Below are 27,855 nucleotides of genomic sequence, written 5' to 3'. Positions count from 1 at the left end.
ATATTATTTGTATTAAACCCAATAATATTTCTCATGTCTCAATCTTCTCTTCAGCAGTAGGCTATAGAAGGCACGCCACATCCTTGAAAGCGCGGTGTTCTGCCTCCCTCTGGTGGAGAAGCAACATATGACAGTAGAGCAAACTGGCACTGCTGTTTACATGCAGGGGGAAGGTAGACGTGAACATGCAGATCTGAGTCTCCAGTCTCCACATGATCACTTCAACACATCAATAATTGTACTTCCACGATGGTCAAGCATCACCGGGCGTGCAAGAAGACTCACGTTCCCGGCCGCCGTGTAGTCGTCATCACCGGGCGTCTTTATTTACTTCTGGTCCAGTAGGCCCGCTCCCGTCCGCTCCCAATTACAATTAATACAACGATGGAAGTAAACAGGGACGAAGCGGAGCGCTGCGTTGACATCGCAGCCGCGGCGCTGACCGACAACAATACCGAGAAAGCGCAGAGGTTTCTGGAGAAGGCACAGAGACTCTTCCCAACAGATAAAGCAAAGGGTAAGAGAGAGTCAGAGAGAGTCAGAGAGAAAGAGAGAGAGAGAGAGAGAGAGAGGATGCTTTGTGAGGGCATGCAGGCGCAGAGCGGTCCTATGCAGCAGCAGCCAGCTATAGGCAGCATCATCTGGTCAGCATCCTCCCCAGATGAGCAGCACTATAGTGGCCTAGATGGCAGCCTGACCGGCAGGATGTAGCTAACGTTAGCTCACTCACTTCATGCACAGACAGTGGTGGTGTCTAATCAAGATGTAATATCATTGATTGTTTTTAGTATCATCATCATCATCATCATCACTCGTGTATGAATTGTTCTTCTCTGTTAATGTAAAAGCTTCATATTGCAGTGCCGGTGCACTCTCTGTCCACTGGTCCATTTAACCCAGTAGGTCTTCTATCTATTCTATACTGAAGATGAGAGATACGCCTACTAATTAAAACATTCCATATGGCATCTCCTCCAACTAGCTAATGATATCAAATCAAATCAAATCAAATTTATTTATATAGCTCATTTAAAAACAACTCTCATTGTACCAAAGTGCTTCACAAGGCAGAATATAGTGGAATACAATACAATACAATACAATACAATAAAATGCAATACAATACAATACAGTACAATTCAGTGCAGAAGACGTCAATAGTAAAACAACAGGCAAATAGGACAAAGTAATCTAAAAAGAAAGGTGCAAGATCATGTCGGTGATGCAAAGGCTTGTGAATATAAAAATGTTTTAAGTTGTGATTTAAAACCTGTGTATACCCCTCAAAAAAGAGAGAGATGTACTGATAATTTAGTAAAGCTAGTAATAGATATGGACTATAGGGTTTACAACTCTGTCTCAGTTGGTTTCCAGCAAGTGTGTGTGTGTGTGTGTGTGTGTGTGTGTGTGTGTGTGTGTGTGTGTGTGTGTGTGTGTGTGTGTGTGTGTGTGTGTGTGTGTGTGTGTGTGTGTGTGTGTGTGTGTGTGAGAGAGACAGAGAGAGAATCAATCAATCTTTATTTCAGACCCATGGGGAGATCCATATCACAATTAAACAACACAACACAAAAATAACAGGAAATAAAAATAAATAAATAAAATGCACATAGGCTACCCCACATTGTTCCGTTTCTGACATACAAACATGTGCAATGGTTCCACAGTCTAGATGAGAACCTGACCGAACTGCGTGTAGTAGGGTCCGTTGTGACCGTGTCAGATGATGGTATCATTTTCAGATGCCCTACACATGAACCTGTACATACAGTAAGGTTATGTAGCACAGCAGAGCAGGTAGCGATGACCCAACAGTAACAAAGTAACATCTGGCTTGCACTGGAGCTTCTCAGAACTCTCAGGGCTCATTCACACGTACCAAACACCAATCAAGCAATGTCTGGTCGTTTTTTTGTTTGCACCACAATGCTTTTCCAATGGGATTGATTGATTGATTGAAATATTTATTAACAGTTTGCAGAATTACAGTACATTTCAAGCACAAACTCAATACAAAGGCTGTTAACTGTGAGTGGACGACCCAATTAAGCATTACACTTGTTTACAATAGGGTCCACCATGTTCAATTCATCAAAACATTTAGAGACGTACAAATAGACACTTCACATGGTTTGATCAAACATTTGTGTTTGATCGCTGATTGCTGATTGCTCATCAAACAAAAATGTTTGGTCAAACCATGTGACTCCCATTGAAAATGAATTGGAGCAGCAATCAAAAAGCAATCAGGCATCACACACGGACCGAACATTTGTTGTGTAGGTGTGTACGAAGCCGCAGCAGCAGCCTCATGCAGTCATTATAGGCCGTGTGTGCGCGTGCGTGCGTGCGTGCTCGTTCGTCCTGATAGTCATTGTTAATCAATAATCATCTATTAGATTACTAGAGCGGTGTATGTTGGAGCCTCTGGAGCGGTGCCCGTTGGGCACTGGCCTCCGTGGAACGATGCAAATTGGAAATGCGTGCCCCACCCAGATATTATGTATTTGTCCGTTTTATGCCCATATGTGGAGTTCTTTGTCAGGCATGCCCAATATGTAGGCCTAGTCTATGCAGACATCAGAATGATGTCAGAACAGGCCAGCTCCATATATGGACACTGGGCAGGGGCCCTGTCCAGAGCCCGGGCAGAGGCCTTTTGGGGCGGTTCTGGACAATCGTGGGTCCGACCGACTCGACACTGCACCCCCTGCAGGGGTGTGGAACAGCGTGTGTCGAATTGAAGTTGAAGTCGGTGGGCCAAACGGTTCCCGATTTACGTGGATTACAGACGTACACACACACATTGACTTGGTGCATTTATAGTTAGATGTCATTATGTTCATACAAAGACAAGAAAGAAAAAAAGGTTTACCCAGAGGTTCTGGTGTAAGAAATGTAATTGACCTACATAAATAAAAATGCTGATAGTTTGGTAAAATGCTGATAGTACATTTGGTAGGAGCCTTTTGTCAGGGAATCAGAAATGATCAATAAAGTATTTGTAGCCTATTTATTCCCTGTCAGCTAGCTATGGCTAGGCTTTGAAACGTCACCAGAAATCTGAGTGCTTGGAATTTGGATTCTAGTTTTGTACATTTTGCATGAGTGTTACATAGGCCTCGTCTTATCTCGAAAAAGTCGTTTTGTTCATGTAGAAAATAAATGATTAAGTAACCTATGCTTTGAAAAATGCGTAAAATCTTTGTCAATGACATAAATAAGAAAGGGCTACACTGCTCAGCCTAATAATAACGCCCGGCATTGATTGGTCCAAATGAAGGGTTTTAATTACAGGAACAGAGTCAGTTGTGAACCATTTAAATTGATTTTTAAATGGTATGGCAAGAGGGGGAAAAAACAAATCCACATTTTATGGCAAGAACACGCAAGAATCCAAAGCTGCGTGATAACTGTTTCTGGACAAAGGTATATGGTAGGCCTACAGGGCAATTAAAGAACACTCTCCGGAACCCAGTTCCTCGTTCATTTCCTCGGGCTGTAATGTTGTCTTGGCACAGCAGCACTGTACAATGAAGACGTATAATTCAGGCACTAGCATGTCTGAGAGGTCATTTTGACAGTTTTTTTTAGATCTTGAAGTTGATTATCTTTGCCCATGAAGCTTTCAGAAGGTTCCCCTTCCATGACCATCATCATCCATCACCATTCTATCATCTCAGAAATCTTTGACATCTGAAACATTTTCTAAATATGAATTTAAGCACATGCTACTGTGTCTCATTTTACTTCAGACATGCTAGTGTGTAGTTCACCCCATTCAATATATTTTTCAATTACACTTGAATTCAATTCACTGTAGGCAGTGAATGCCTTCATCTTTCTATGGGAGAAGTGAGTTTACCTCCCCTTTTGGCCTCCTAGTAGATGGATCTCCAGGCCTGTTTTGAAGGAAGCCAGTGATCCATATTTTTTAAGGGTTGGTGTCAGGGCAATCCACCCTTTTTTCTGCTCTTTATAACTCGCATACTGCTATAATCTGTTATAATCTATCCAGCACTGCTAGAATTGATAGCAAAGAATGGATTCACCCGCGGACAAGGACTCGGTGGGGACTCGGGGGTCCGTCATCGTCAGCCCACGGGTTCTGCAGAAAAGACCTCAGATGCTCCCACCGCCAAGCCATACACTTCAGATCAGCTGGATTCTGTGATGAGGTACTCTAATATTAAAAATGATATGTATTGCACAAGACGAAAGGATTAAACATTATATTGTTACTTTTACTTTGTGTGTTGTTGTTTTTTTGTTGTAAATTAACGCCCTATAGAGCGTCGCAGTCCCGCCCCCTCGAGAGACCCGGAAAAGAATTCCCCATTATTTTTCCTGATAGACATTTCAAAAAGTATTTATTTAAAGACCTTTTAAGCGCCATACAAAGCCAACTCGAGTGACAAATCATGACAACGACATGGGCCGAACAAATAATTATAAAGAAGAAGAATATGGCAGGTTACAACACTTTTGTACTTTGTAATTATTTGTTTGGTCCAAAATATTGTGTTTGTTTGTCACAACTCGAGTTGGCTTTGTACAACGCTTAAAAGGTCTTTAAATAAATACTTTTTGAAATGTCTATGGGAAAAATGCATTGGGAATTATTTCGTGGGCCTGGCGTCGTCATGAAAGGGGGCGTGACTGCAACGCTCTATACTTGATCATACTGGGGGTGACCCAAAGCGACACATTTTGAGCTTGTGGATCTGCTACCTTTGCTGTTTTTGAATTTGAATCCTGAAAAGTAACAGTTTTGGACATATGCGGTTTCCACCCGACACCGACGATATCATATATGTATATAACATATTATGCACATAGCTATTGCTAAAGTCAGGCCCTACTGTATGTGCCATGATATTGACATGTACATTTTCCGTTTATCCTGGGTCTTATTCCCCACACAGGATAAAACAATGCAAAGACTTCTATGAAATTCTTGGGGTCCCGAAGAATGCTTCTGAGGAGGACCTCAAGAGGCACTACAGGAAACTGGCACTGAAATTCCACCCTGACAAGAACCACGCTCCAGGTGCAACCGAGGCTTTTAAAGGTAACCCTACATAAAATCAGTTATACAGGTCATTTCGAGGAAGCATTTTGATTGGTTGAAATAGTCATCTAGCCGCGCTTAAGCGAGCATGATGGAATGCCTAATCAAAACAGAACAAGAATGACACGCGTATCATTAACAGCCAGGTGAAACAAGCGTTCTCCGTTGTGCATCTGTCCCCCTTTTGTCATTTTTATTTGTTGACGAAATTGTGTATTTAGTCATAGTTTTAGTCATCCTCTTCTTAGTTTTTATTTCGTTTTCCTCAGTGAAAACAGGTGGTCGACGCACATTTTTCGGCATAGTTTTAGTTGACAAAATCAACACTGGCAACATTCTGATTCAGAACTAGCCTGGTGCAGCCAGACTTCATCTGCCTGCACTGCATAGTATCACAACGCGAGGCTAATTCAGAACAGTCTGATATTGTTATGGTTTGTTGTTTTCTACAGCTATTGGGAACGCCTATTCCGTTCTGAGCAACGCTGACAAGAGGAAACTGTACGAGCAGCGCGGGGAGGACGGGAAGCATCCGACATCCAAACAAGAGGATGAAGACGGGACCTTTGAGGCAGACATCTCGGCTGAAGATCTCTTTAACATGTTCTTTGGTGGAGGATTCCCGTCAAGTAAGTATGGTTTCACTCGTCATCCCAATACGTGACATGTACAAATGTTAGGGATGTGCCATGTTTGACCTGAGACTGATTCTAAAAATGTCTTCTTCATTACTGATAAACTTAGGTTTTTTTGTCATTAATTTCCGCCTTCTTTGCCAGGGGAAACAACAACAAATAATTATTATAAAATGCTTTTATTCATACATCTTTTAATGAGCAAAAAGTCAGTCATAGATGCCTGTAAAACAGATAAATATCGACCAATGACATCGGTGAGTATTATCTGCTCACAGATTGCTATTATTATTATTAACGGTAAGACATCTGAGGGCGAAAAGCGTCCTCGCCCTAAAAGGCGAGTTCGAGACCTGGGCACCATATATGGTGCCTGACGGGAAATGCACGATTCCATAGTTAACTGTGACCTTCGGTCGCAATTTATAATAATAATACACTTCATTTGTATAGCACCTTTCATGACATGCAACTTTAGTGCTTTACAGAGCAATAATGAAAAAAGAGCAAAAGCATAAAACAACAAAAATAATTGCAAAGAAATGTAATGGGAGTTTATTCCAAGCCGTCGAGCCGTAGAAGCAGAATGCGGCTTCACCGTGGTTTTTATATGCAATTGTAGGCACCTCGAGCAGGTAGGAAGGTGCCAGACCATTGAGAACTTCATAAATAAGTAAATCAATTTTAAAATCAACCCTAAAAACAATCGGGAGCCAATGCAGCGAGGCTAAAACTGGAGTAATATTTTCTTTCTTAGTTTTAGTTAAAGTTTAGTTTATACGTTTATTTGGACGGGACATCACAAATTAATGAACACTACACATTCAATGCAATGTAAATATGTCAGATTTAGCAAGGATGCTAATTTCCATCCATAGTCCCTAAACAAACAGCGAGAAAAAACAACAGTAAAAAGGCCAAGTAATGACCTAAAATTCACTGGAGGTGTATTGTGGCCGGCGGCGGATGGCTCCACTCCGCTGCGGTGCCGGCCGTCCTGGGGGGTGGTGGTCTGGTGATGTAGGCCCGCCGTCCAGTGGCCCAGGCAGCTCTGCACCAGAAATTCTGGGCATAGTGGTGTCCCCGGTCCCTGTGGCAGCATTTTGAACAAGTTGTAACTAAGTTGTAGCTATGGGGTATGGGTGATTGATTGGTGCATAGTCTCGCCTAGCCAGACAACGATTCCATAATCTCTGTTTGCTATATAGAGTCTGGAACTACACCTCCCGAAATCCGAGTAATCTCTGTCATTTCCGTTCACAAAAGAATATTTTAAAATATCTTTAGAGCTTATTTTTTTTATTTCCATTTCTGCTAAGCAGCAAGCTATATGCTGATGATTTTATTAGGATAAATCTGTGCGACTGTAAAGACGAAACAGAAGTGCGGAGGAGGCTTCACTTTATTCGCATTATATTTTACTCATGATCAGAGCTTCCGTGCTCCAGACTGTATGACGGAAGCATTTGAAAATTGCGAGAGGCAACAGTCTGGCAACGTGAGACTAGTGCATCCATCCCTAACGTGTTTTCCTTCGGCTTTGTTTCGCTGAGTACATATCAGTTATTGTCTGTCTATTGACTCTATTCAGGTAACGCTCATGCGTTCACCAATGGGAGGATGCGTCATCAGAGACCAGCGCAAAGGCAGCAGCGGCGAGAGGTATGCCATGGGCCTCTTTCATTGGTGTTTCGCCTTGATTGCGCCTAAACCCTGACATTTAAACTGCACTAAAACTATGCCTAAACCTAACCGTAAATCCATTTTGACCTGAGATCAGATTCTAAAAATGTCTTCTTCATCCTGACAGTTTTCTGAAAAAGCTATGTTTCTATGTCAGTCGTTCTTCGATTTTTCAAAAATAGCAGACCTACAGATCTGCTATTTTTCAATAGCTAAAGCATATCATAATGCTAACACCAAAAGGGAACACGTGAATGATGATGAATAATGCTTGAGGAATATGTATTTTATGTAAGACCTTTTCATGTCAAGGACCCCCAAAATGATATCTATCTGGCCGCGGACACCCCCCCCCCCCCCCCCCCCCCCCATCTGAAAATGTTTGGTGCCAGGGACCCCCAGACAATTCAAACAATTAAAGATTAAAAAAATAATAATAATACGGTAAAATAACAGCACGGCATGAAGTGGCACGCTCTGCAGATCTGCTAGTGGATTTTGAATAGCCAACGTATACAATATGGATTAAGGGGTTAAAAATTATTGTGACACATATCAATTTTTTAATGGGTTAATAGTAAACAGACCCAAAATGGCCTGCAGTTCTGTATCATATAGATATGTTGTTTTGCAGGGAGGACTTGCCCTCTTTGTGCAAATCATGCCCATTCTTATCCTGGTCATCGTGTCAGCCCTGAGCCAGATGATGGTAACCGGTACCTCCTACAGCCTGAGCTTCAGACCGTGAGTATTACACCCCCTTTACACGAGAACGGTGTTCATAGAAAACGGCAAAATAAAGTATCGTTTTCTGGTGTCCCTCTTTAGACGAGAACGGCGTTTTCAGGAGGTGAAAACGCAACAAAGTGAAAACACCTTCCAGAGTGGAAATCTTGGAAAACGCTGCATGCTCCCGTCTCCATGTAAACAGGCAAAACGATGAATCCACAAAACTTGTGACATCATGGCTCACGTGGGCTCACAACGCATATGTTTATTACACTGATGCAGAGCCGTAGGTGATATTTGGAGTTCCTAGAATGAGCAAGCACTCCCTTGCCCCGCTCATCCTACGAATACAGATACAGATGTAAGTGACTGGTCTATCTGGCAGTCCGTCACCGCCACCTAGCGACCTGCCATGGCATGGCATGCACACTACAGCGTATTCAGTAAGTGTGCGACTACGTGTAAAAGCTGAATAAAAAAAGAGAACGCAACAGGACTTTGCCGTTTTATCTGGAGTAACCGTCGCCATCTAAAAGTGGCCTTAATTTTATCATCCCTGTTGTGGACACCCTTTTTTGTCCGTGGTGATGATTCAGAGACCATATATACCAGACAGTGGCCTTGTGGTTAGAGTGTCCGCCCTGAAACTGGGAGGCCGGGGTTCGATCCCCGGCCGGGTCATACCAAAGACTGTAAAAATGGGACCCAATGTCTCCCTGCTTGGCACTCAGCATCAATGGGTTGGATTGGGGGTCAAATCAACTAATGATTCCCGAGCGCGGCGCACGCTGCGGCTCACCGTTCCAAGAGATGGGTCAAATGCGGAGAACAAATTTCACTGCGGTAACGTCTGTGACTAATCGTACGACTTTGACTTTGACTTTGATATGCAGACCACGGCCATCTTGCCATTAAGTTAATGGCAGGGTGGTAACTAGCAATTTGCCATTGACAGCCCATACATCGAAACAGAAAAGTCCTGATTGTATTAAACAACATCAAACTCACCAACATTGCAGCTGTACGAAAAGCTTGAATTATCCTCTTTCCATCTGCAAAGTTTTTGTTTCATAAAAATCCACTCTAGACATGTTATGAGCTACTTTCTGTGATTAGTGTTTGAGTTTGGAAGTGCTCGTTGGATATCACTCAACAGTCCTGCGTACCACCTGTTTTGAATTTGCACATAATGAAGGAGACAGCAGGATGACCAATGACAAGACGGCCACGGTCTGCATATAGTCAAGTGCTTGCTCATGCGGTGCTCTGTTTTCAATGCAGGACCGCTGGCCACACACACAAGAGGCTGACGCAGAACCTGAAGGTGCCGTACTACGTGGGGGAGCACTTCTCCAGAGACCACAGTGGCATGCTCCTGAAACGTCTGGAGAGGACTGTGGAGGACGACTTCATCTCCAACCTCCGCAACAACTGCTGGAAGGAGAAGCAGCAGAGTATGTTTTTAACAATTTAGCTGCCTTTGATGGTGTATTCCGTCAATTAAAATCCAACCATTGTCTCAATTTGTCTGCCTTTGTCGGAATTCTCCTTCAATTAATGTACTTTATCGATATGAAACTGGCCCTGTATACCCCCAGCACCAGGAAACGTGCGCACGCATCCCATAGAGTCCCATTTAAAAATGTATTTTCCCTCGCTGTTTTCTCTGAAACTACGAACGCTGTCCGTGGTGATGATCATCCATCCGAGGTTCGGAACTGATTTGTGATTTTTCATCGCACCGTGATTGAAATATTAACGTATCTGGCGAAAGATAAACATTGTGAGCTAATGCTAACATAAGCCGTTTCTTACAATGGCGAGCTGGGAAAATGGAAGTGAAAGTGACTGAATATGACCAATTCCGGCTGGCGCAGCTAACTACCCTCTATGGCCACACGGTGGCAGTTAACTTGTTAATATAAAACCTCCTTCTGTTCAGGGGTCTTCAACAGGGGGTCCGAGGCTCCTAGGTATAGGGAGGTGGTCCTCAGAGTCCTCGGAGTGAGGGGAACGTGTTAGGCAAGTTTTATCTGCGACACAATACATACCTGTATATGTGTATAGTGGGGGTCCCTGCTCCATGTCTCTCTCAGCTAGGGGGTCCTTGGGTTGAAAAATGTTTAAGACCCCTGCATTAGTTCTTCTGGCCAGATAGGCTAGGACCGTTCCGTCATTAACCGGCTTTACCTAGGACGACAATTGATTTTATTTTCCGGTTATTTGGAGAGAATGTGCAAGGTCGCTACTGTATGCGACTGATGCAGAACCTTTATAGAACAAGCAAAACACAAGAGGAGGCAGAGCAGAGGGCAGGGTGAGATGGAGGCAGGTGACTCGCTGTGGCGACCCCTGAAGGGAACAGCTGAAATGAAAAGAGAAGATTTTAAGATTACAGCATTTGAAGTGGTCGAACTAGCAAGTAGCAATATGTTCAGAAGCATCTTCCATAAAACCGTAATAGTCTGAGATATTTCATATAAAAGCAAAGTTTAAAGCCTCAATCTGTGATTTATTTGGCAGAGGCAAGGAAGCAACCAGGTGCTCAGGAGGTGTGCAGGTATAAAAAATGTAAAAATAGTAAAAAGGTGCTCCTGGGATCAATCGGGATCAGCCCTGATGAAGACCGTATAGGTCGAAACATGTCGGTTCAATAAAGTTTTCCTCCTTTTAACATTAAGTGTGCCCGGATCTCCTCTCTGTTCTATATCGCTGTGATTTCTTTGTTTTGCTTTAATCCATGAGTACTGCACTGCGATATGTCTTGTACATGTACTTGTCTTTAAGTATTTCTGGGTGGTTGTTGTTTTTCTGTCTTGCAGAAGAAGGCATGCTATACAGAGCTCGCTACTTCGGAGACGGTGACTTGTACCAGAGGGCACAGAAGGCTCGCATGCCAAGCTGTGCCAAGCTCTCCGAGATCACCGCTTCATTACACTAGCTATTATGATGCCTAATTACAGGTAAACTCTCACTAATACCTGATATCCTTTTTAGTTTTTTTTTTACCCAATGATATTTATTTGAGACTTGATGCACACTGTATAATGCAGTGGTTCTCAACCTGTTGTACCCCCATATGTGTGGACCTCCCGAGGACCCCCAAGAGGCAAAGAAAAAGACCACTGCAAACATTGGTCAAATTGTCAAATAATATAAGAAAGAGGCGAAAACTTTCAAAATAGCCAATCTACAAGCTCACAACATGAGGCGTTGTAGATCTGCTATTTTCCACACCATTTATCTGTGGAAGTCAAACAAAATTGAATGCTTCCTACATTCCAAGTGCTTATCAGGGTCGGGAGGTCCCCGGCTGATTCTTTTGGGAAGTCATGGTCTGCAAAGGTTGAGATTAACCACTGGTACAATGAACAGGTTTTACATGCATTGTTTCCTTCTTGACAGATTTACTGAATCAACAAAAAAAAAGAAAAAAGAAATAACACTGGCTGTAAATACGTACCGCTTAAGAAATCAGCAGCCTGAAGACAACTTTAAGAGGAAACACTACAGACAAGCCATGATATCTCTCTCTCTCTCTCTCTCTCTCTCTCTCTCTCTCTCTCTCTCTCTCTAATTCTCCTGGAGAAAATGAAATATTCCAAGAAGAACCAAGAGAATTAGTAAAAAAAAAAACAGTTTATTTTAAATAACGTGATTAGGAAATAATGTGAACTTTAGAACAAAGAGACACTTTACAGTGTGTTCCATGAAAGTGACTGAGCTGACTTCACTTTCATGGCTGTTTTTATTGTTTTGTTTTGTTTTTTGTTTTTGTATTTGCAAAAAAAAAAAGAAAAGAAACATGCAATATGAAACCTAAAGTATGTAAGCTGTAGTCTTACTAAGACATCCTTATGTAGCAGTTGATAGATAGCCTACCACAAAGAATGCTTCCTTCCTTCACCTTTTTATGCAGTCAAATGCAGGATGGTGGGCGAGTTGGGGGTGGGGGGAGACGAGAGCAATTTTGTGATTTGACTTTCACATGCACATTCTGAACTTTTTAAAACTATGCAGAGATAAACGCACGTAACCTCTTAAGATTCCAATGTCCAATGTCTAGAATTTGTCAGACACTTTCCAAAAATGTGGAAATTGTCCTGTACACTCTTCCATTATCAGTATTTAAAGGTTGAGCCATATAAGTTGCTGTCTCTTCGTAAACAACGCCATAGTAATGACAGACTACTTACAGTTGGGTATTGTCTGACAGATTCTGTTTTTTGGGGAGTGTAAGATCTCTGATACAAGCCTGTTTATGGTTTGAACAAACTTTTGTCAGACTATACGTTTATAATAAGCTATTTATTGTTGAATCATTTTTATTATGTATTATTTATTTCAAATTCATGATTTCAAAATTGATCAGACTTAACTACTTTTCCACCTTATTTTTATTCACCAACTGACAAAATAAACACAGACGGATATAAACATGTTGCGTCTGAGTCATTGCTTGGATCTCAGAGGAGCTACTGTAAGAAACAGGTTCTTTTACAGTCGGAAGAATGCCAGAACCCACGGAAATGCCAGTGCTACATTAATATACAGGTGCTTTTATTAACTGGCAGCGAACTGAAAAACAGCTTTATACGTTATACATGGTACTACAACGCAAAGGTTACTGAAACGTGTACTTTGTTCGGTTTTATACCCGTACCAATTATGAAATAAAAAGTACATTGGTAAATGGTGCATTTATATAGTGCCTTTCTCCAAGGCGCTTTACAGAGATTGTGCATTACATTCACACACCGATGCCGGAGGAAACCATGCAAGGCACCAACCTGCACATCAGGAGCAATTAGGGGTTCAGAGTCTTGCTCAAGAACACTTCGACACTAACTCTGGGGGAGCCCGGGTTCGAACTGGGAACCTTGCGGTTGCCATCCGGTCACTCTACCCCTGAGTCACTGCCGCATTTCTGTGTCTACTCTGCACGTACGTGCTCACAAAATTTCTGGCTGAACATTGACAAACTGTGACTGGAAGACAGTCATCAGTGGAACCATGACTGACTGCACGTTTCGATTCAGTTACAGTTGCTGTTCATACTTGAGACCACATGGGGGTGCTATTCCTTCCGTAATTGTTGAGATACCTGAGATACTTTTAGGCACTTGTGTTTTAGGCACTTGTGTTGTGTTCAGTGGTTTTAGTGGTTGAGGTATTATTTTACATGTATTTGTATTTTATTTTATTTTTTACAAGGCCAGAGTATAAAAATTAGAGCTTCTGCTCACCTAATGATTTTTACAAGGCCAGAGTTTAAACGGTAATGCTTCCGCATACCTGAGACAGGTGCATAACAGAACACCTTGTGTTGAAAACCAAGAACAAGGACCTTCATCTGGTTATTTTAAGAGAAGGTTTGCACCAAAACTTTTGCTGTTTTGATTGCAGATTAGTGGATGATCTTAGGGAGAGATAGGGGTGATTTCGTGCTAATTTGTCTAAAAGTGCCAAATATTGCACATATATAGTCAGGGGCATGCTCTGATGATTAAAGCTAGGGCGCCCGAACCATCCCAAATGTGCCCAAATGTGATGACCTCATCACATTTGTGAAGATGGCTTTGGCCGTTTTTAACCAAAGTAGTGTTTTTCGTGCAAAACTAATGCTTGCATGGATTCAGAATCATGAAAACCCCCTAGTTTGACACGTCACATGCTACTTAAAGCATAATGAAATTTTGGCCTCATGTAGGATGTTAATGGAGGCATTTGGATTTGGCCACTGTGGCGACCCCAAAAGTCGCTGGCTCGGGTGCCCTAGCTTTAATCATAAGAGCATGCCCTGGGCTACATCTGTGCAAAATTTGGCACTTTTAGACGAATTAGCACAAAATATCCCTATGCTCCTCTACTAGATGAAGTAGACGGTGGGTAGAAGTCGTGTTCTCTTGATGACTGCCTTTTGGTGATAAAAGATTATGTATGGCATCTGTCAGCTACCATATGTTCAGGATCATAAGTCTGCCACAAGGGGCCTGGGTGCAAGAATTGTTGTGGGCCCCTATACTCATTAATAGTAAGTTAAATGTGTGGTGATTTAGACCCAAGCTGGGATCGAACCCCAGGTCTCCCACTCGGAAAACCGACACACAACCTACCCTACCAATAGAGCTCAGCCTTATTGGCAGAGTTCTTGTGGCCGGGTTATGCAACTGGGCGGGCCGCGGTTGTATGGCCCAGTTACATGTCATTATTGTGGTTGTTAACAACCCTTGAATTTCCCCCAGAAGGTATATATATATATATGCATGGCAACATTTCCTTTATTCCCATTTCAACGAGAACCACAGGTGTTTTAGGACGTCACGTTACATTTAAACTTTTTGGCTAAAGCAATGAAAGTGAAGGGATAATAAATGGAACACTGTTAACAGCTGGCCCAGTGGGCCATCCCCTGCCATGGGCCTAGTCGCACGCTCTTGAGTTACTGACTGTATACTCAGTGGTGGGCAACTTTGGAGAGGGCCACTATATTTCTAACCTGACCCCGCCAGATGGGGCAGCAGAGAGTACACTGGGCAGCACTGTGTATGCCTTGAGCCCACCTCTAGCTGCCGCTGGCCAGGCCGTTTTGTGGCCGGGCATCAAGTCTGCCTGAGAGTTCCCAGATGGGAGCAGGAGGGGGGAACCCAGTGTACTCTCTGCTGCCCCCTCTGGCGGAGTCAGGTTACTATATTTCCACACTCACTCCAGAGAGCCACTTTGCATATTACTTTTGGCTATTTTTGCTATATTTGAATTTTATATGTATGGGCCTCAGGGCTCAGCAAGGCTTAACAGCTGAAATCAATAATATATCACTATTCTGATATTAACCTGAGGGCCACATTAAGTGATGTTGGGGGCCGCATGTGGCCCCCAGGCCGCCAGTTCCCCATGCGTGGTTTGTAATCAATCCAGTGCAGTCTTTCACTCAATCCATTGCACCTGCAGGATGGATATGAGTAAATCTGCTGAACCTCACTACTTGACGTACATTTTAACTTGGTGAAGGTGACATTATATATAGCAAAGAAAACCCCCAAAGTTGTTAAAAAATAATTTATTCTGCAGTCATGAAAGTACAAAAAAAACAGTGCAATGCTGTGAATATCTGGATATCAAATAAATACAGTTAAATGGAGGACACGACTCGGAAAGAAAACATTGATAAAAAATAAATCAAGTAACATCTGACACCTGCTTGCATACTCTACATACCAAGAACATACTGGTAGGAATTTTGTTCTTAAATCCAAGCAGTTACTAAAAGGCCTCAACACAACTACTTGCCATGTAAAAGAAAAAAAGAAAGCAATATGATACCAATGGTCTCAAAATAACATTACCATATAGCTAGCTGCCACTTTATGGTTTCAATAGAAACTGAGGTACAAATTCTGAGCAAGTGTTAGGAAAATGCCTATTTGTTCAAATATAGTGGTTGGTAACTTGCAGACGACGTACATGCCCTTTACAAGCATTTAAGGTGTTGACCACTTTATCCAAGTACCAATAACTGGTTCCATTTACAGTAGGAACAATAGGCGCTACATCTTTTGTTGGGTAAGAGGGCACATACAAGTACATTTAAAAGGAATCATAATAAGGCCCTTTTCTCTGGGCGTAAATTTTTTAAGAGCTTTTTTTTTGGACATTGTCCAAAAAGGTTTTTACAACGAAACACTTTAAAGAACGGTCCCTCGATGCGAGTGTATCCGTCTTCATCAGCATTCCTCAATGAGCAACTCCTCGGAGCTATACAGTTTCTTCTTGATCACTCTGAAGCCTGTGTGCAGTCTAATGGCCTGTCTCGCCGGCGGCGGGGCGGAGGAGCTGGATTTAGAAGCGCCACCGCCAAACAGGCCCTGGATCTTGGGCCACAGTCCACCCGACTCCATCCGCAGCACCAGAGTCAACTGAAACGTGGGCACGAGACACGGGTCCACGGCTATCTGCTCCACCATGCTCTGCTCACAGGCGAAGCCGTGCTCCACGCACAGGTCGATGAGCGCGCCCCGGAGGCCGCAGGGCTCGCTGGCCGCCAGGTGGAGCAGCTCGCGTCCTATGTGCTCCAGGAGCTTCTCTGGGATGAGGAGCTTGGCGCAGCGCAGGGCGCCGCGCTCAGAGTCCTTGGCCTCCCGCAGGCTGCGGGCGATGACGTCCACCACCTCCCTCAGCAGGCTCTCCTCCGTCGGGTCGTAGAAGAGGTCCTCGTCGTCGAGGTTGGACGGACCGATCAGGTCAAACGAGACGTCCGACCCTGGAGGAAGAAGGAAGAAGGTGCCTCGTTAGTAAAGAATAACATTTAATAACTCTGTGTGTGTGTGTGGGAGGGGGGCGGGTCCTCCTTGACATGAAAAAGTTTGAGAACCACTGGTATAGATTGTGCAACTTCTGATGAAGGGTTTTTAAACTATTATTTTTACCTGAGTCAGAGAGATCACTCCTGCTGCCATTGTGCGAACGTGAGTCTATGCTGCCGCTGCCTCCTGCACTGAAGTCGCTGAGTTTCTGCACCAGCCTGCTCCAGGACAGCCTCCGGGGAGAGGCTGCGTCGTCCACTGGAGAAGGAGGTGAGCTGCCTGCACTGTCACTGGTTGCCGAGAAAGAAGGCATGATGGTTGACGTCTGTGTGTGACTTGTGTGTCCAGTTCTGTTGCAGAGAGGAGAGCAGGGGAGACAAGAACAGGTAACGTTAATGACACTGGTCACTCACTCACTGGCCTATGTCAAATCACACACACACATACTCAAAACACACACACACACACACACACACACACACACACTTTGTTTTGTATTAAAAAAAACATTAAAACTGTATTAAAGTGCTGTACACTCAGTAAACAAATATAAAATACTAACAAATACTAATATAATAAATATACACAGAGAGAGGCTAAATGCAAACTTGCATCATACATTAAAATATAATACATATTAGAATAAAAATGCATTTATATGTTTTATTCCAACATAATGATGATAGCATAAAAGACAGAGGAAACATAGGCAACTGTGTTGTCATTGTCATGACCAAGCAACAACTAAAACGGATTGAACTTGACAGGAACACAAAGTCTTTCTCTTTGTTGGGATTCGAGAAAAACAACGCGCAGAAACTCGTCATTTCGTATCAAAATGTAAGCTCGCCACTGTGCAAAAGTAAAATAAGCACTTACCGAATGTATTCCAAAAGCCGTCGATAAGTCGTCGATATACAATTTGACTGGTTTTATAGTGGATTTCTATGGTTGTTATTTAGAAAGGCTGCAGATATAAAGTTGTTTTTCCCATACGTGTCCATTCAACCCAGCACCTCTTCTGGCTCTGCAGCCTTTCCTGCAACAACAATGATTTTATATGGGCCGTGGTAGCGCACGCCCACTTCTGGCCCGTCCGTCCAATCAAAATTGGGGGCACGTGCGCAGTCGGGAGGTGCTGTATCTTGCCTGGTAACATGCCAGTACAGAAGAAAGAAAACAGTCGGGTTATAGAGAGGGGGGGCTGGCCGGGTGAATAATAGACCCCAGTCAGTCAGTGTCATGGAAATGTACCAAGGAAGAACTTGCCTGGACTTGCAAGTCTGGTACATGTTGTCATATAGTTTAATATCCCACCCAAAAAAAGTAGCCCATGGTATCATCACTATTTAAATAAATAAATAAATAAATAAATATAAAGCCGGGCCCTGGCTGGCTGCAAGCACAGCTCAGCTGGTCTAGTGTTGCAGCAGTGCACACATTACGTCATCTATTTTTCTCTTTGCCATTACATCATCATTCTTCAGCTATAATCCAGTTTATTGGAAAACTATCGATAATGTTTCATTGATTGCACTATATACGTACACGAAACATATAAACATTCACGTATACACATGCATGCACCACACATGTAGGTCTAAACATGTAAATGTTCTGAATTAAGTTATCCTCAGAGCTTTCCTCAAGGGTGGTGACTGGTGACTGGGTGGAGACAGTTTTGCCTATAATGACCACAGTCTATGATAATGACACACAAAAATAGGGACACCAGGGTTAATGTGTCCCTAACAAGGGCCTGTAGAACAAGATGACACAAGGCAGTTACTATCACACACAGCAGCATGTCCTGAAATATTACGCAGTCGCACATACATGATAAATGCATTTGCAGAGGTCAAATATTCAGAGCTAATAAGGACACATGAATAAGCTAGACAAAGCAGGACATGAACAGATTGTACAGTGATGTATTAAAGAAAAACATACATACAGTACATACAATACATACATACATACATTGGACCCTCAAACTGTCTGTTAAAGCAGCTAACTAACTCCACCACCTCTCCCCCTCCCATGCACGTATCTAACAATATATAAAGCCACAATACCAACTTTGATGAGGCAATATTGCTTTTATTTTTATTTTTTAAATATAAGGTTTTCTTCATTTCCTGAAAAATGTGTATTTTTCATTTCCTGAAAATGAACATTTTGGAGTTAGGTGGTTTCTCCCCAACAGCAGAAATACATGTGAGACTCTAATGGGTAGCTTGTATCTGTTTGGGCCTGCAGTATAGGTCTACAGTATCTGGTAAAGTAGAGAGCATGACATCACACGCTTATCTACATGTGTACACAACCGCAACACAGTTTCTAGACATGATCAGTATTAACTTAGCTCAGTACAGATACTGGGGTTCCGGCCAAACCACCAATACAATGTACTTGAGCATAAGGGTTTGAGGAGTATATGAAAATGATATGTGAATCATATGCTGAGGCCTTTGCAGTCTCCATATCTCGACCCCTGTGTACGCCCACTGTAAGAGATATTTCGGGTAGATTTGTTAAAAAACAGCAGCGCTCCCCACAACCACCATATCAAACACATGAGGGAACATCTTTTCCAAGAATGTTCTATCCCTCCAGTAGCGTTTCACAGAGCCTTGTAGCATCTACACTGACCTTATGTTGGAGCCAAATCGCCTTCATGTCTTATTTTGTCTTGTTTATTTATATGAATGGTGTGGCCTTGATAATGACAATGAAGTCATGTCAATCAGTCAGAGGGTGGGTGGTTACTAGGAGTGTCTACCATTTATACGGTATACCTGGCAGTGTGTGATGGCTTGCAGGTGTGAAACGGGAGAAGCCACACAGTTTTCGACCGTGCCGTGTGTTGCTGCAGGCAGCGTTCAATGCAATATCAAGTGAGTTTTAGGTTTATTTGAATGGCTTCATGTGAATAATCTACCTACCTACAGTACCTACCCACCTACCTACCTACCTACCTACCCACCTACCCACCTACCTACCTACCTACCTATCTACCTACCTACCTACCTACCTACCTATAGTACCTACCCACCCAGGTGTACCCCATATGCCTTCATCCTAACAGCACTTTGCATATATTGCACCATACTGTATGGGAGACTACAGTACTTTTCCTCATAATGCATGTACATTATATTGCACAATGTATGAGATCTGTATGTGCATGTTTAGTCTTGTTAGTACTGTATACAGCAGGGGTTGTTTTTCAGCCCAAGGACTTAGTTGAGATAGAGACAGAGATGAAGCAGGGACAACTACATATTGTATAGAATTGTGTTGCAGATTAAACTTTTTTCATAGATTTCATAGATAGCTTCATAGAATTGTTTGAATGCACTCTCATCATTTTTTTGTTTTGTTTGTTTTTTACACATAACTTCTCTATTAATTCATGTTAATGTGTATTTTCAGACATTTAACCACTTAAAGCCTGAATACTAAACTTGACCATTGGCTCTGTACTTGATTTGCTTTGATCTCCCTCTACAGTACATCAAAACCTACTTAAGGTCACAACGCCTCACAGCACAAGGCACTGTGTACTTGTAGATCGGCTAATGTTCCCCTCACTCCACTCAACCAGAACTCAGAACCCCTGGCCCCTGTAGTAACTCTGAGGACCCCCACGTTGTAGACCCCTGGGTGGATATACGACGGTATATCAAGTGTGATTGTATTATGTTCCGTTTACTTAACAGGAGTTAAAAGCAATTTGATTGTGCATAATAATCTATTGCAGTTTCACCAGATGTACCATTCAGTTACTGTTTATGTATACTGAACAATAAACAGGATGGCCTGATGTTATTAAAACACTTTGAACTGTCGGAAAGATACCACCAGGAGCGAGCCACAGACTACTGAACTGTAGGAATCTAGGTCAATTACTTTATCTATATGTGACATACACATATTAACAGGCCGAAGTCAGTCTGCTGTGAGGTTTACTGCTCACCAGTATTGCCATGTCCGCTTATTATAAGCAACCTGTTTGTTTATAATAATGTTTTTTTTCTGTAAGGTTGCTTGTAAATATTTCTAGTTGCAGGTTGCGTTTTTTACGGACTTGTTTCTAAAAAGTGTAGTTGCTTATTTGGGCTTGTTTCCTAATGTCATTTATTCTGTGATTCTGACACATTTACATTGTCAAGGAGTCGGACCGCCGGCATGAATGTGTTTGTCTAAAGGACCCTGCATCTAAAACTATTTTGTGCTATGGACCTCCTTACCAGATTGGTGTTGTTAAAATGTTTCAAATATTCCATATTTGTCACTTTTTCCCCCCCAAGAATGTTTTTGAAAATAGCAGATCTACAAGCTCGGCTATTTTCAAATATCCTATTGTGGCCTCTTTTGGGCTTGTTTTCATAGACCTGGTTGCATATTTCTCTCACACAATCTGGCAACACTGATGCTCACCATCCCACCGCCAAAGAAAGAGAAAAAGACTGGAAAGGAGCCAGGCATACTGTAATATGCTGTGTAGCCAGTCACACACGTGTGAGTGGGACGGACTGTACTTTATGGCCCTTGCCAGAAGCAGCAACACACACACGTGCCGGCACAGGATGTTCTCTCTAGGATGTTTTGATTTCTGAGAACTTCCTCAATTTACGCTGTAAGCGTACCTTTACATGTTCCCAACATGTTTAGCTCGAGACCCATGCAGAAATCTGCATGGGTCTACAAGCTGATCTACAAGCTGTTGTGAGCTTGTAGATCTGCTATTTTCACTACTTCTTAAAAGTAGGCTAAGCATGGATTTATTTTAAAGGAATTCTTTAAAACAAAATGTTAGAATTACTTAACTTGTGAAATTAAAAATATAATTTCATTAAAAAAAAGAAAAAAATGTGGGAAACAAATTAAAGGGATATTAGCTCGTGACCCATTACATTTGGTCCGCGACCCACATATGGGTCCCGACCCACTGTTTGGGAAACAGTGCTTTAAACCAGTGGTTCCCAAACTTTTTCATGTCAAGGACCCCCAAATTGACACTAATTAGCCCGCAGACCCCTATAAGAGAAGATTGTGATTCACACGCGACATGTATTTCTCATGTATGTGCGACTGCGTAATATTTCAGGACATGCTGCTGTGTGATACTGCCTTGTGTCATCTTGTTCTACAGGCCCTTGTTCATGCATATTAGTCAGTGATTCTCAACCCGTTTAAGGACCCCCGGTTTGACGTGCATTAGTCTGCGGACCCCCATTTAATGGCATTTCTATCTCTGGGACCCCCATTTTATATTGCAAAATCAAGGTTAATTTAACTAAGAGTGTACAAATTGAACCAAATGGACCCTAACGGGTCTCAGAGTTACAGACCCATAAGGGTCCATTTGGTTCCAAACTATCACTTAGCTGGGGACCCCCTGGAACTCCCTCAAGGACCCCACTTTGGGAACCACTGCTTAAACAATACCAAATGGACCCTGTCTGAAACTATGCCAGTACAAAAGTATCGATGAAAACAAATGTACAGTATGCTGTCGCATGTTATTTGTTATCTGTACAATAAAAACAAACATGTACTGTGCGTGGGAGCCAGCTGGAGGTGTGCCCAGTGTTGGGTCATGTCCTTACATGCTAATTATGCATACGAGTAAGACAATCACACCCAGTACAGTACAATCTGTACAGTTTGACCCAGCCCTCTTTTTTATGAAAACATCCATTCAGCGAATCCGACTTTCCTAGAAGTTCTACTCAGCCAACGGAGACACAACGCACACACTGCAGTGTATTTTTCCTCACTGTCGCATAGCAGAAGAGTCCAAAACAACTAGTAGTACCACGTTTAGGATTCAGGGCCGGACTCTATAAGCCTCCAAAACAATGAATCAGCCCATTCACTTTTAAGAGCAGCAAGACTGCCAATATATTTCAATGGAACCGGTTAGTATGACATTAATTCTGTCTAAAAAACCATTGATCTGGGCTTTGTGGAAATGTATTAATCGATGTGTTGCTGTTGTCTGTTTTGAATCTGTTTTTATATGGACCCATTGCATCTGATATAAAGTGTATCATCAACATCATATAGGCTACAGATTATTTGAAATTAAGAAATTGGGGAGTTATGAAACAGGAAATATACAGCAAAAATCTTTTTTTAAAGAAAAGTACTGTATAAAATTGTATGTGGACAGTCCAGGATTCAATACTCTGTAGGACAGTGATTCTCAAAGTGAGGTCCTAGGGGTCCTTGGGGTGGTGGTGGGGTTCCAGGGGGACCCCAGCTATATTTTTGATAGTTAGGAACCAAATGGACCGCCAAAGATTTGTAACTGAGTGTACACACGGCCCATCGGTCCCATTTGTACACTCGGAGTTATGGGGGTCTGTGAGTTAAACGATGCACCACTGCTGATGAGTATCGAATCCAGGCAGGAGTGTCCACGTACAATGTTGTTTACAGGCTCCCTTTGTCCTGTTCACAATGCTATTGGAGCCAGCAGCTGTGAGGGCAGTTTGAAGGGGGCGGAGAGAACAAGCGAGCAGGCAGCAAGCTGTTTCTATTAGATTTATGAGGGCGACAGTGCAGCCGTGTGGAAAAACAATGCCTTGCTGCAAGGGCTGTATTAAGTCACCCTAGATACTCTGCCCTTGCACAATAAGAACTGTCAAAGCACATCGAAGCCCGTTTCATTGAGGAGTCTGTTGAAGGGAAGCTAGCTCTAGCTAGCCGATCCATGAGCCAATCACAATATCTAAAGCAATAGAATGGCTTACTGTGACTGTACATTTGCCTAATATATTATTGTTGAGTACAGGAGTATCGGTTCAAAGATGACAATACAAGCTCTACAAAATAACTATAACTGTACACGTGCAAATAACTGTAAATCAGTAATGTATTCGTAAATCATTGTGCACACTGTGCACACAGTAATAGTAAATCGCTGATTTACTAACAGTGATTAAATGCCTGCAGAGTATTCTGTAACAATGCATTAATTCTTGTGGAACACAATTATTATTGCAACACAGCGTTTGATTAGACAGATGAAAACTGCGGAATATTTTAGTGAAACGTTTTATTTATAATTACAATCCCGCCACAATCAAAATGTGTCAACACAATATATGCAAAACTGTAACGAAATCATTTCCTTTTCCCGAAACCATACGAGCGATTACATTATCTAGCAAAAATAAGCAGGATGTTAATTAATTTAGCCTTAACAGACCAGCCCTAAATAAAATACGAACAAGTATACATTTTAAACGGACTCAAACTCTTTACTTCTTTAATCCCCTCACCAAACAGTCTATATGTGGCCGACATGTCAACCAAAGGCACCCATAGAAGAATGTAATCTATGATGGAGTGAATCCCAATAGCTGTTCAATTGGTTTATATCGCCACTCATCTGCCTCCAGCTCTTCAACCAAACTTGCAAGTTTCTCCATTCGAGACACCTGTTGGTCTGGGAGAGAACGAAACGGTTACCTACAGTCGTTAGGGTTACTGATTCATTTGTAATGAAACATTCACAATGAACCTTAAAACACTTAAAACCCTCTGTTCTTAGTCAAACTGACCAATCTTCCCATCTACACCGAATGTATTCGTCCAAAAATAGACACAATCTACAATCTGAACCAGGATTAGGGATGCTGGAGTTCAAAAATCACAGACTTACCGTGCTTAACCTGCTTCAGGGTTGATGCAACTTGATAGCTGAAAACGGACTCGCATAAAAATCTGTCAGAGCCATCTGAAAAATAGATTGTGTCAAAGAGTTATTTACTTTAAATGCTCTTTGGAAAACATTAAATAAATAAAATGATACATATATACACACACATCATTTCACTAATACCCAGGCTGAATCTGCAGCATGCACTATAGGCCTATAATCTATGCGTTTCATGTAAAGAGAAGCATCACTTGGAGTTAAACATTGCGGGGTTGGCTTTATGTTCCCTTCCCTCAGCCCAGGATTTGGAGTTAGGATTAGGGTTAACGTAGGGCTGAAGGAACATGGACACACTCCCAACACCACCTTCTACATTACGTTAATGAGCCTATCCGGAATGCAGAAATGCATACCACACAACAAAAACAACCAAACAAAGGAGCCCCTAAGCCTCACTGCTGATGTCCTATATATTAGTTTCAGCTGTTTATGCTCATTATTACTCCTGGCCTTGCAATACTAAGTGCTTTTTTTGTACCCATTCCATCCTAAGCATATTACATGTGTTCGTAAATGTGGTGCAAAACAAGCAACATCAGTGTAGTGAACCAGATGGGCCCTCTGCTCTGCTACTGTATAAAGTTGTATTTGACGGTGAACTAAGTTGCTTTTTACTTAATTTACTTTGGCATAGCTACAAACCAGTGTTTGGGAATAACAAAAGGGACATGTAAATGTATTTAACAAAGTTGCGTTTTCACTACTTTGGGTTCTAATTTCTCTTTCGGGGTTTTAAGCTAAAACGTTTGGGAACCACTGCTCTCGACCCGTGGGAGATGGACTGCTGAGGTGGAACGCAACACCTGCCAATGATTTACCACACCCAAGCTGTGCTACTCAATTCAATTTGAATTCAAATGAGCTTTATTGGCGTGAGAAAACATACATTTACATTGCCAAAGCAAGTGTCAAAATCCAAGAAAAACTGTTGAAAATGGGCAAAGTATATACAGGTGGAGGGGGTACAGCATTTTGTACATTGCATTGTTATTATATAGATGTTATAAAGCTTTTTTGGAAAAAATAGCAGCATTTTTTTCGCAGTCACATGTGCAGTAGGTCTAGGGACAGACAGTAGGCTGACAGGAAATGGGGAGAGAGATAGGGGGGTGAAATGCAGTAAAGGCCGTCGGGATCGGGAGTCGAACCCGCGGCACACTGCCAGACTGGATTACCAGCCATGGTACCTGGACCGCTGAGCCACGGCCCAGTACTTTGTACAGATAGTAGTCCTTAGGGTGGTTGTATTCCATTGGCTAAACTTCTTTTGTCGCAACAGTTCACAAATCTTGCTGCTGTGTTTATACATTGTTGTATTTCTCCCAATGGGTATGGGAGTTTTTTGTTGTTGGTCATAGTTTCAAACTCACTTTGGGTGTGTGTAATCTGTGGGAAGTATGTGTCTCTGATGTCTTGGTATAGCGGGCAGGTGGTTAGAAAGTGTAGCTCTGTTTCGACCACATTTTGTGTGCAGTGGGTGCATAGTGTGTCTTGCCTTGGGACAGTACTCTCTACTAGTCTGTACATAGTGTTTTTATTATTTGTGATATTGAATTTCTGGTATTATTTTGTATGAATGTTGATGAAATGGATACATTATAGGACCCCAATGGAAATGAGACCACACAGTCCTTTTTGGTGTAATCCTTAGTTTTAGACAGTGTGAGTGTTTGACTATACAGGACTGTTTTGCATTTCTGTCTAATAAAATATTCGATCAATCGAACCCATGACCTTGTGGTCGAATGGCGAGTACTCTACCGACTGAGCTACGCGGACACAAGTCACAATTATTATCATAAGCACTTAACCGACCTTCCATCATTTCCCCTGCTCCTTTGGGGTAGGTGTAGAGCACCTTCCTGGGTGGGATGAGCTCGGAGGCACTGAATCCCGAGCCGGCAGAGGACCCGCTCACACCTCCAGCCGAGGAGGACGAGGAGGATGCTGCCATCCTGTGCTTCTTCGTTGGCTAAACTCACAAAACAAAACAAATGTGGCTGTAAACCTCGCATAACACATGGTCACAGTATGAGTTGAAATACTTAAAACGTTTTAGAGACGTAGTTGTTCGCAAACTTGTTCATGTCAAGGAAGGGCCCCTCTGGCCGCTAACGTCCATATGACAATATTTTGGGGCAAGGGACCCAAAAATAGCAGCTTGTGCATCTGCTATTTTTGAATAGCAAGCCAACGTATAAACGGATAGAGTATACAGTTTATACGTAACTCTGAAAGTGTACAAGTGGAACCAGGTTCATTTGATTCTATTTGTACACTCAGTTAAACAGACCTGTTCTGCAGGGTCCATTTGGACCCCCACTCAAGGAACCATGAATGTGCCCCTGGACCATTGACTGCATACAGGCACCTCAATGTAAAATTGTCTTTTGTCTCAAATGTAAAACATAAACAAATAAAATAATTGAGAGTAATGTAAAGTATACATGATGTGAAGTGTGAACATGCACAGTACATTACTATCAGACATTCAGACTTAATGTTATCCTTCAACTTCACTTCAATTTCACCCCAAAATGACTGGATATTCAGGTTTTGCAGCAATTGTAGAAATATCATGTAGACCTTAATTGTCGAATGTTTAAGCATGTTCTAGTCATTATACTTTACTTAAACATTTTCCAAATATTATATATATTAGTAACATTGTTTTATTTCAGATCGGATATAGACTGACCGCAAGATATAAACACATTATGGCAGTGGTACATCATTATCTGACCTATAAATGTACCCTTCAACTTTTTGTTTGTGCCTAAAATGACCATGGCTATCCACAGGTTTTGTAGCAATTTGTAGCATTACATTGTTTCAGTAAACAGCTAGTATAACAGCTGGGAAAGGCTCAATTTACTTTTAAACTGACCCTCACGTTACGACGTATATAAATACAAGAATATGACATTAGCCATTCGATTATGAAACAAGTAAACCTACCGTCACTATGAAATTAATTCCAAGAGGCCTTTTCGTCCTAAGCAGTTTGTGTTGTTTTTTGTTTTCCTCTCGCCTGACGACTGATCCGCCTGATAGCATACACATTTACGACACGAAACCCAGTAACCCACAACGCTTTACGTTTAAAGACGAGTCCCGGTGTTGCCATGTCCGCGTATTATAAGCGAGTTTGGGCTAATTTTTTCTGTACTTGTAAATGTTGGTTTTTGAATACCGGTACTTAATTATACAGACATGTAAACAGCACGACGACGAGGTACAGTCAGACATTAGGACAACACAAAAAAGTCCCGAGGATTCCATTAATTGTGGTCTTAATATGTATTGTATGCTATTGTTCATCATCAATATTTTTGGATGAATTGAAAATGGTGAATGAAGGTGAACCCTATTCCTATTGTAAACAAGTGTAATGTACATATTCTGCATACTGTTAATAAATACATCAATCAAACAATCAATCAATCAATCAATCAACCAATAAATCAATCTACAATTACAGTATCAACAAACACTTTTTTGGGGCTTGTTGCTAAAGTGCATAGTGTCAGTGCCAGTGGTTTCAAACATAGAACATAAACAGATTTAAAAAATAAAAAATAAATAGCAGATCTACAAGTTCACGAGGCGTTGTTAGCGTGTAGATCTGCTATTTTCCAAATATCCGTAGTCACGTCGCTTCTTTTGGATTTGTTTGTACAGACCTGGCTGATTGTTTCTCTC

General features: G+C 42.0%; 3 protein-coding genes across 3 annotated transcripts; 1 reads left to right on the top strand and 2 right to left on the bottom strand.

Moving 5' to 3' along the window:
* The first annotated feature begins 126 nt into the window (after window positions 1-126).
* On the top strand, window positions 127-12,546 carry dnajb12b (DnaJ heat shock protein family (Hsp40) member B12b). The gene is made up of 9 exons (XM_079492462.1): window positions 127-517; window positions 4,016-4,175; window positions 4,923-5,068; window positions 5,521-5,697; window positions 7,295-7,365; window positions 8,021-8,130; window positions 9,397-9,569; window positions 10,938-11,078; window positions 11,521-12,546. The coding sequence occupies exons 1-8, from the start codon at window positions 385-387 to the stop codon at window positions 11,054-11,056; spliced, it is 1,089 nt and encodes a 362-aa protein (XP_079348588.1). The 5' UTR covers window positions 127-384; the 3' UTR covers window positions 11,057-11,078; window positions 11,521-12,546.
* Window positions 12,547-15,159: 2,613 nt separating this feature from the next.
* On the bottom strand, window positions 15,160-17,452 carry ddit4 (DNA-damage-inducible transcript 4). The gene is made up of 3 exons (XM_079492596.1): window positions 17,298-17,452; window positions 16,542-16,768; window positions 15,160-16,375 (listed from the first exon to the last, which is right to left on the bottom strand). The coding sequence occupies exons 2-3, from the start codon at window positions 16,729-16,731 to the stop codon at window positions 15,840-15,842; spliced, it is 726 nt and encodes a 241-aa protein (XP_079348722.1). The 5' UTR covers window positions 16,732-16,768; window positions 17,298-17,452; the 3' UTR covers window positions 15,160-15,839.
* A 6,018-nt stretch (window positions 17,453-23,470) lies between these two features.
* On the bottom strand, window positions 23,471-27,252 carry anapc16 (anaphase promoting complex subunit 16). Its single transcript, XM_079492699.1, has 4 exons — window positions 27,112-27,252; window positions 25,969-26,125; window positions 24,097-24,171; window positions 23,471-23,880 (listed from the first exon to the last, which is right to left on the bottom strand). Exons 1-4 carry the CDS (start codon window positions 27,214-27,216, stop codon window positions 23,771-23,773), a joined length of 447 nt encoding a protein of 148 aa, XP_079348825.1. The 5' UTR covers window positions 27,217-27,252; the 3' UTR covers window positions 23,471-23,770.
* Window positions 27,253-27,855: the final 603 nt, after the last annotated feature.

The sequence above is a fragment of the Electrona antarctica genome (genome assembly GCF_951216825.1).
Source record: "Electrona antarctica genome assembly, chromosome: 22".
Lineage (NCBI taxonomy): Eukaryota > Metazoa > Chordata > Actinopteri > Myctophiformes > Myctophidae > Electrona > Electrona antarctica.
The sequence above is the reverse complement of the archived record's forward strand: the minus strand, read 5'-3'. Positions and strand labels throughout refer to the sequence as shown.

What these genes read in the sequence shown, in the direction of transcription:
- dnajb12b (XM_079492462.1), top strand. Translation starts at nt 385, where the DNA reads ATGGAAGTAAACAGGGACGAAGCGGAGCGCTGCGTTGACATCGCAGCC. An exon ending in TGCAACCGAGGCTTTTAAAG is followed by an intron (nt 5,069 to 5,520) that starts GTAACCCTACAT and finishes TGTTTTCTACAG; the next exon opens with CTATTGGGAACGCCTATTCC. An exon ending in TACAGCCTGAGCTTCAGACC is followed by an intron (nt 8,131 to 9,396) that starts GTGAGTATTACA and finishes TTTTCAATGCAG; the next exon opens with GACCGCTGGCCACACACACA.
- ddit4 (XM_079492596.1), bottom strand. Translation starts at nt 16,731, where the DNA reads ATGCCTTCTTTCTCGGCAACCAGTGACAGTGCAGGCAGCTCACCTCCT. An exon ending in GAGTGATCTCTCTGACTCAG is followed by an intron (nt 16,376 to 16,541) that starts GTAAAAATAATA and finishes TTCTTCCTCCAG; the next exon opens with GGTCGGACGTCTCGTTTGAC.
- anapc16 (XM_079492699.1), bottom strand. Translation starts at nt 27,216, where the DNA reads ATGTGTATGCTATCAGGCGGATCAGTCGTCAGGCGAGAGGAAAACAAA. An exon ending in AGCAGGGGAAATGATGGAAG is followed by an intron (nt 24,172 to 25,968) that starts GTCGGTTAAGTG and finishes TCTATTTTTCAG; the next exon opens with ATGGCTCTGACAGATTTTTA. An exon ending in CCTGAAGCAGGTTAAGCACG is followed by an intron (nt 23,881 to 24,096) that starts GTAAGTCTGTGA and finishes GTTCTCTCCCAG; the next exon opens with ACCAACAGGTGTCTCGAATG.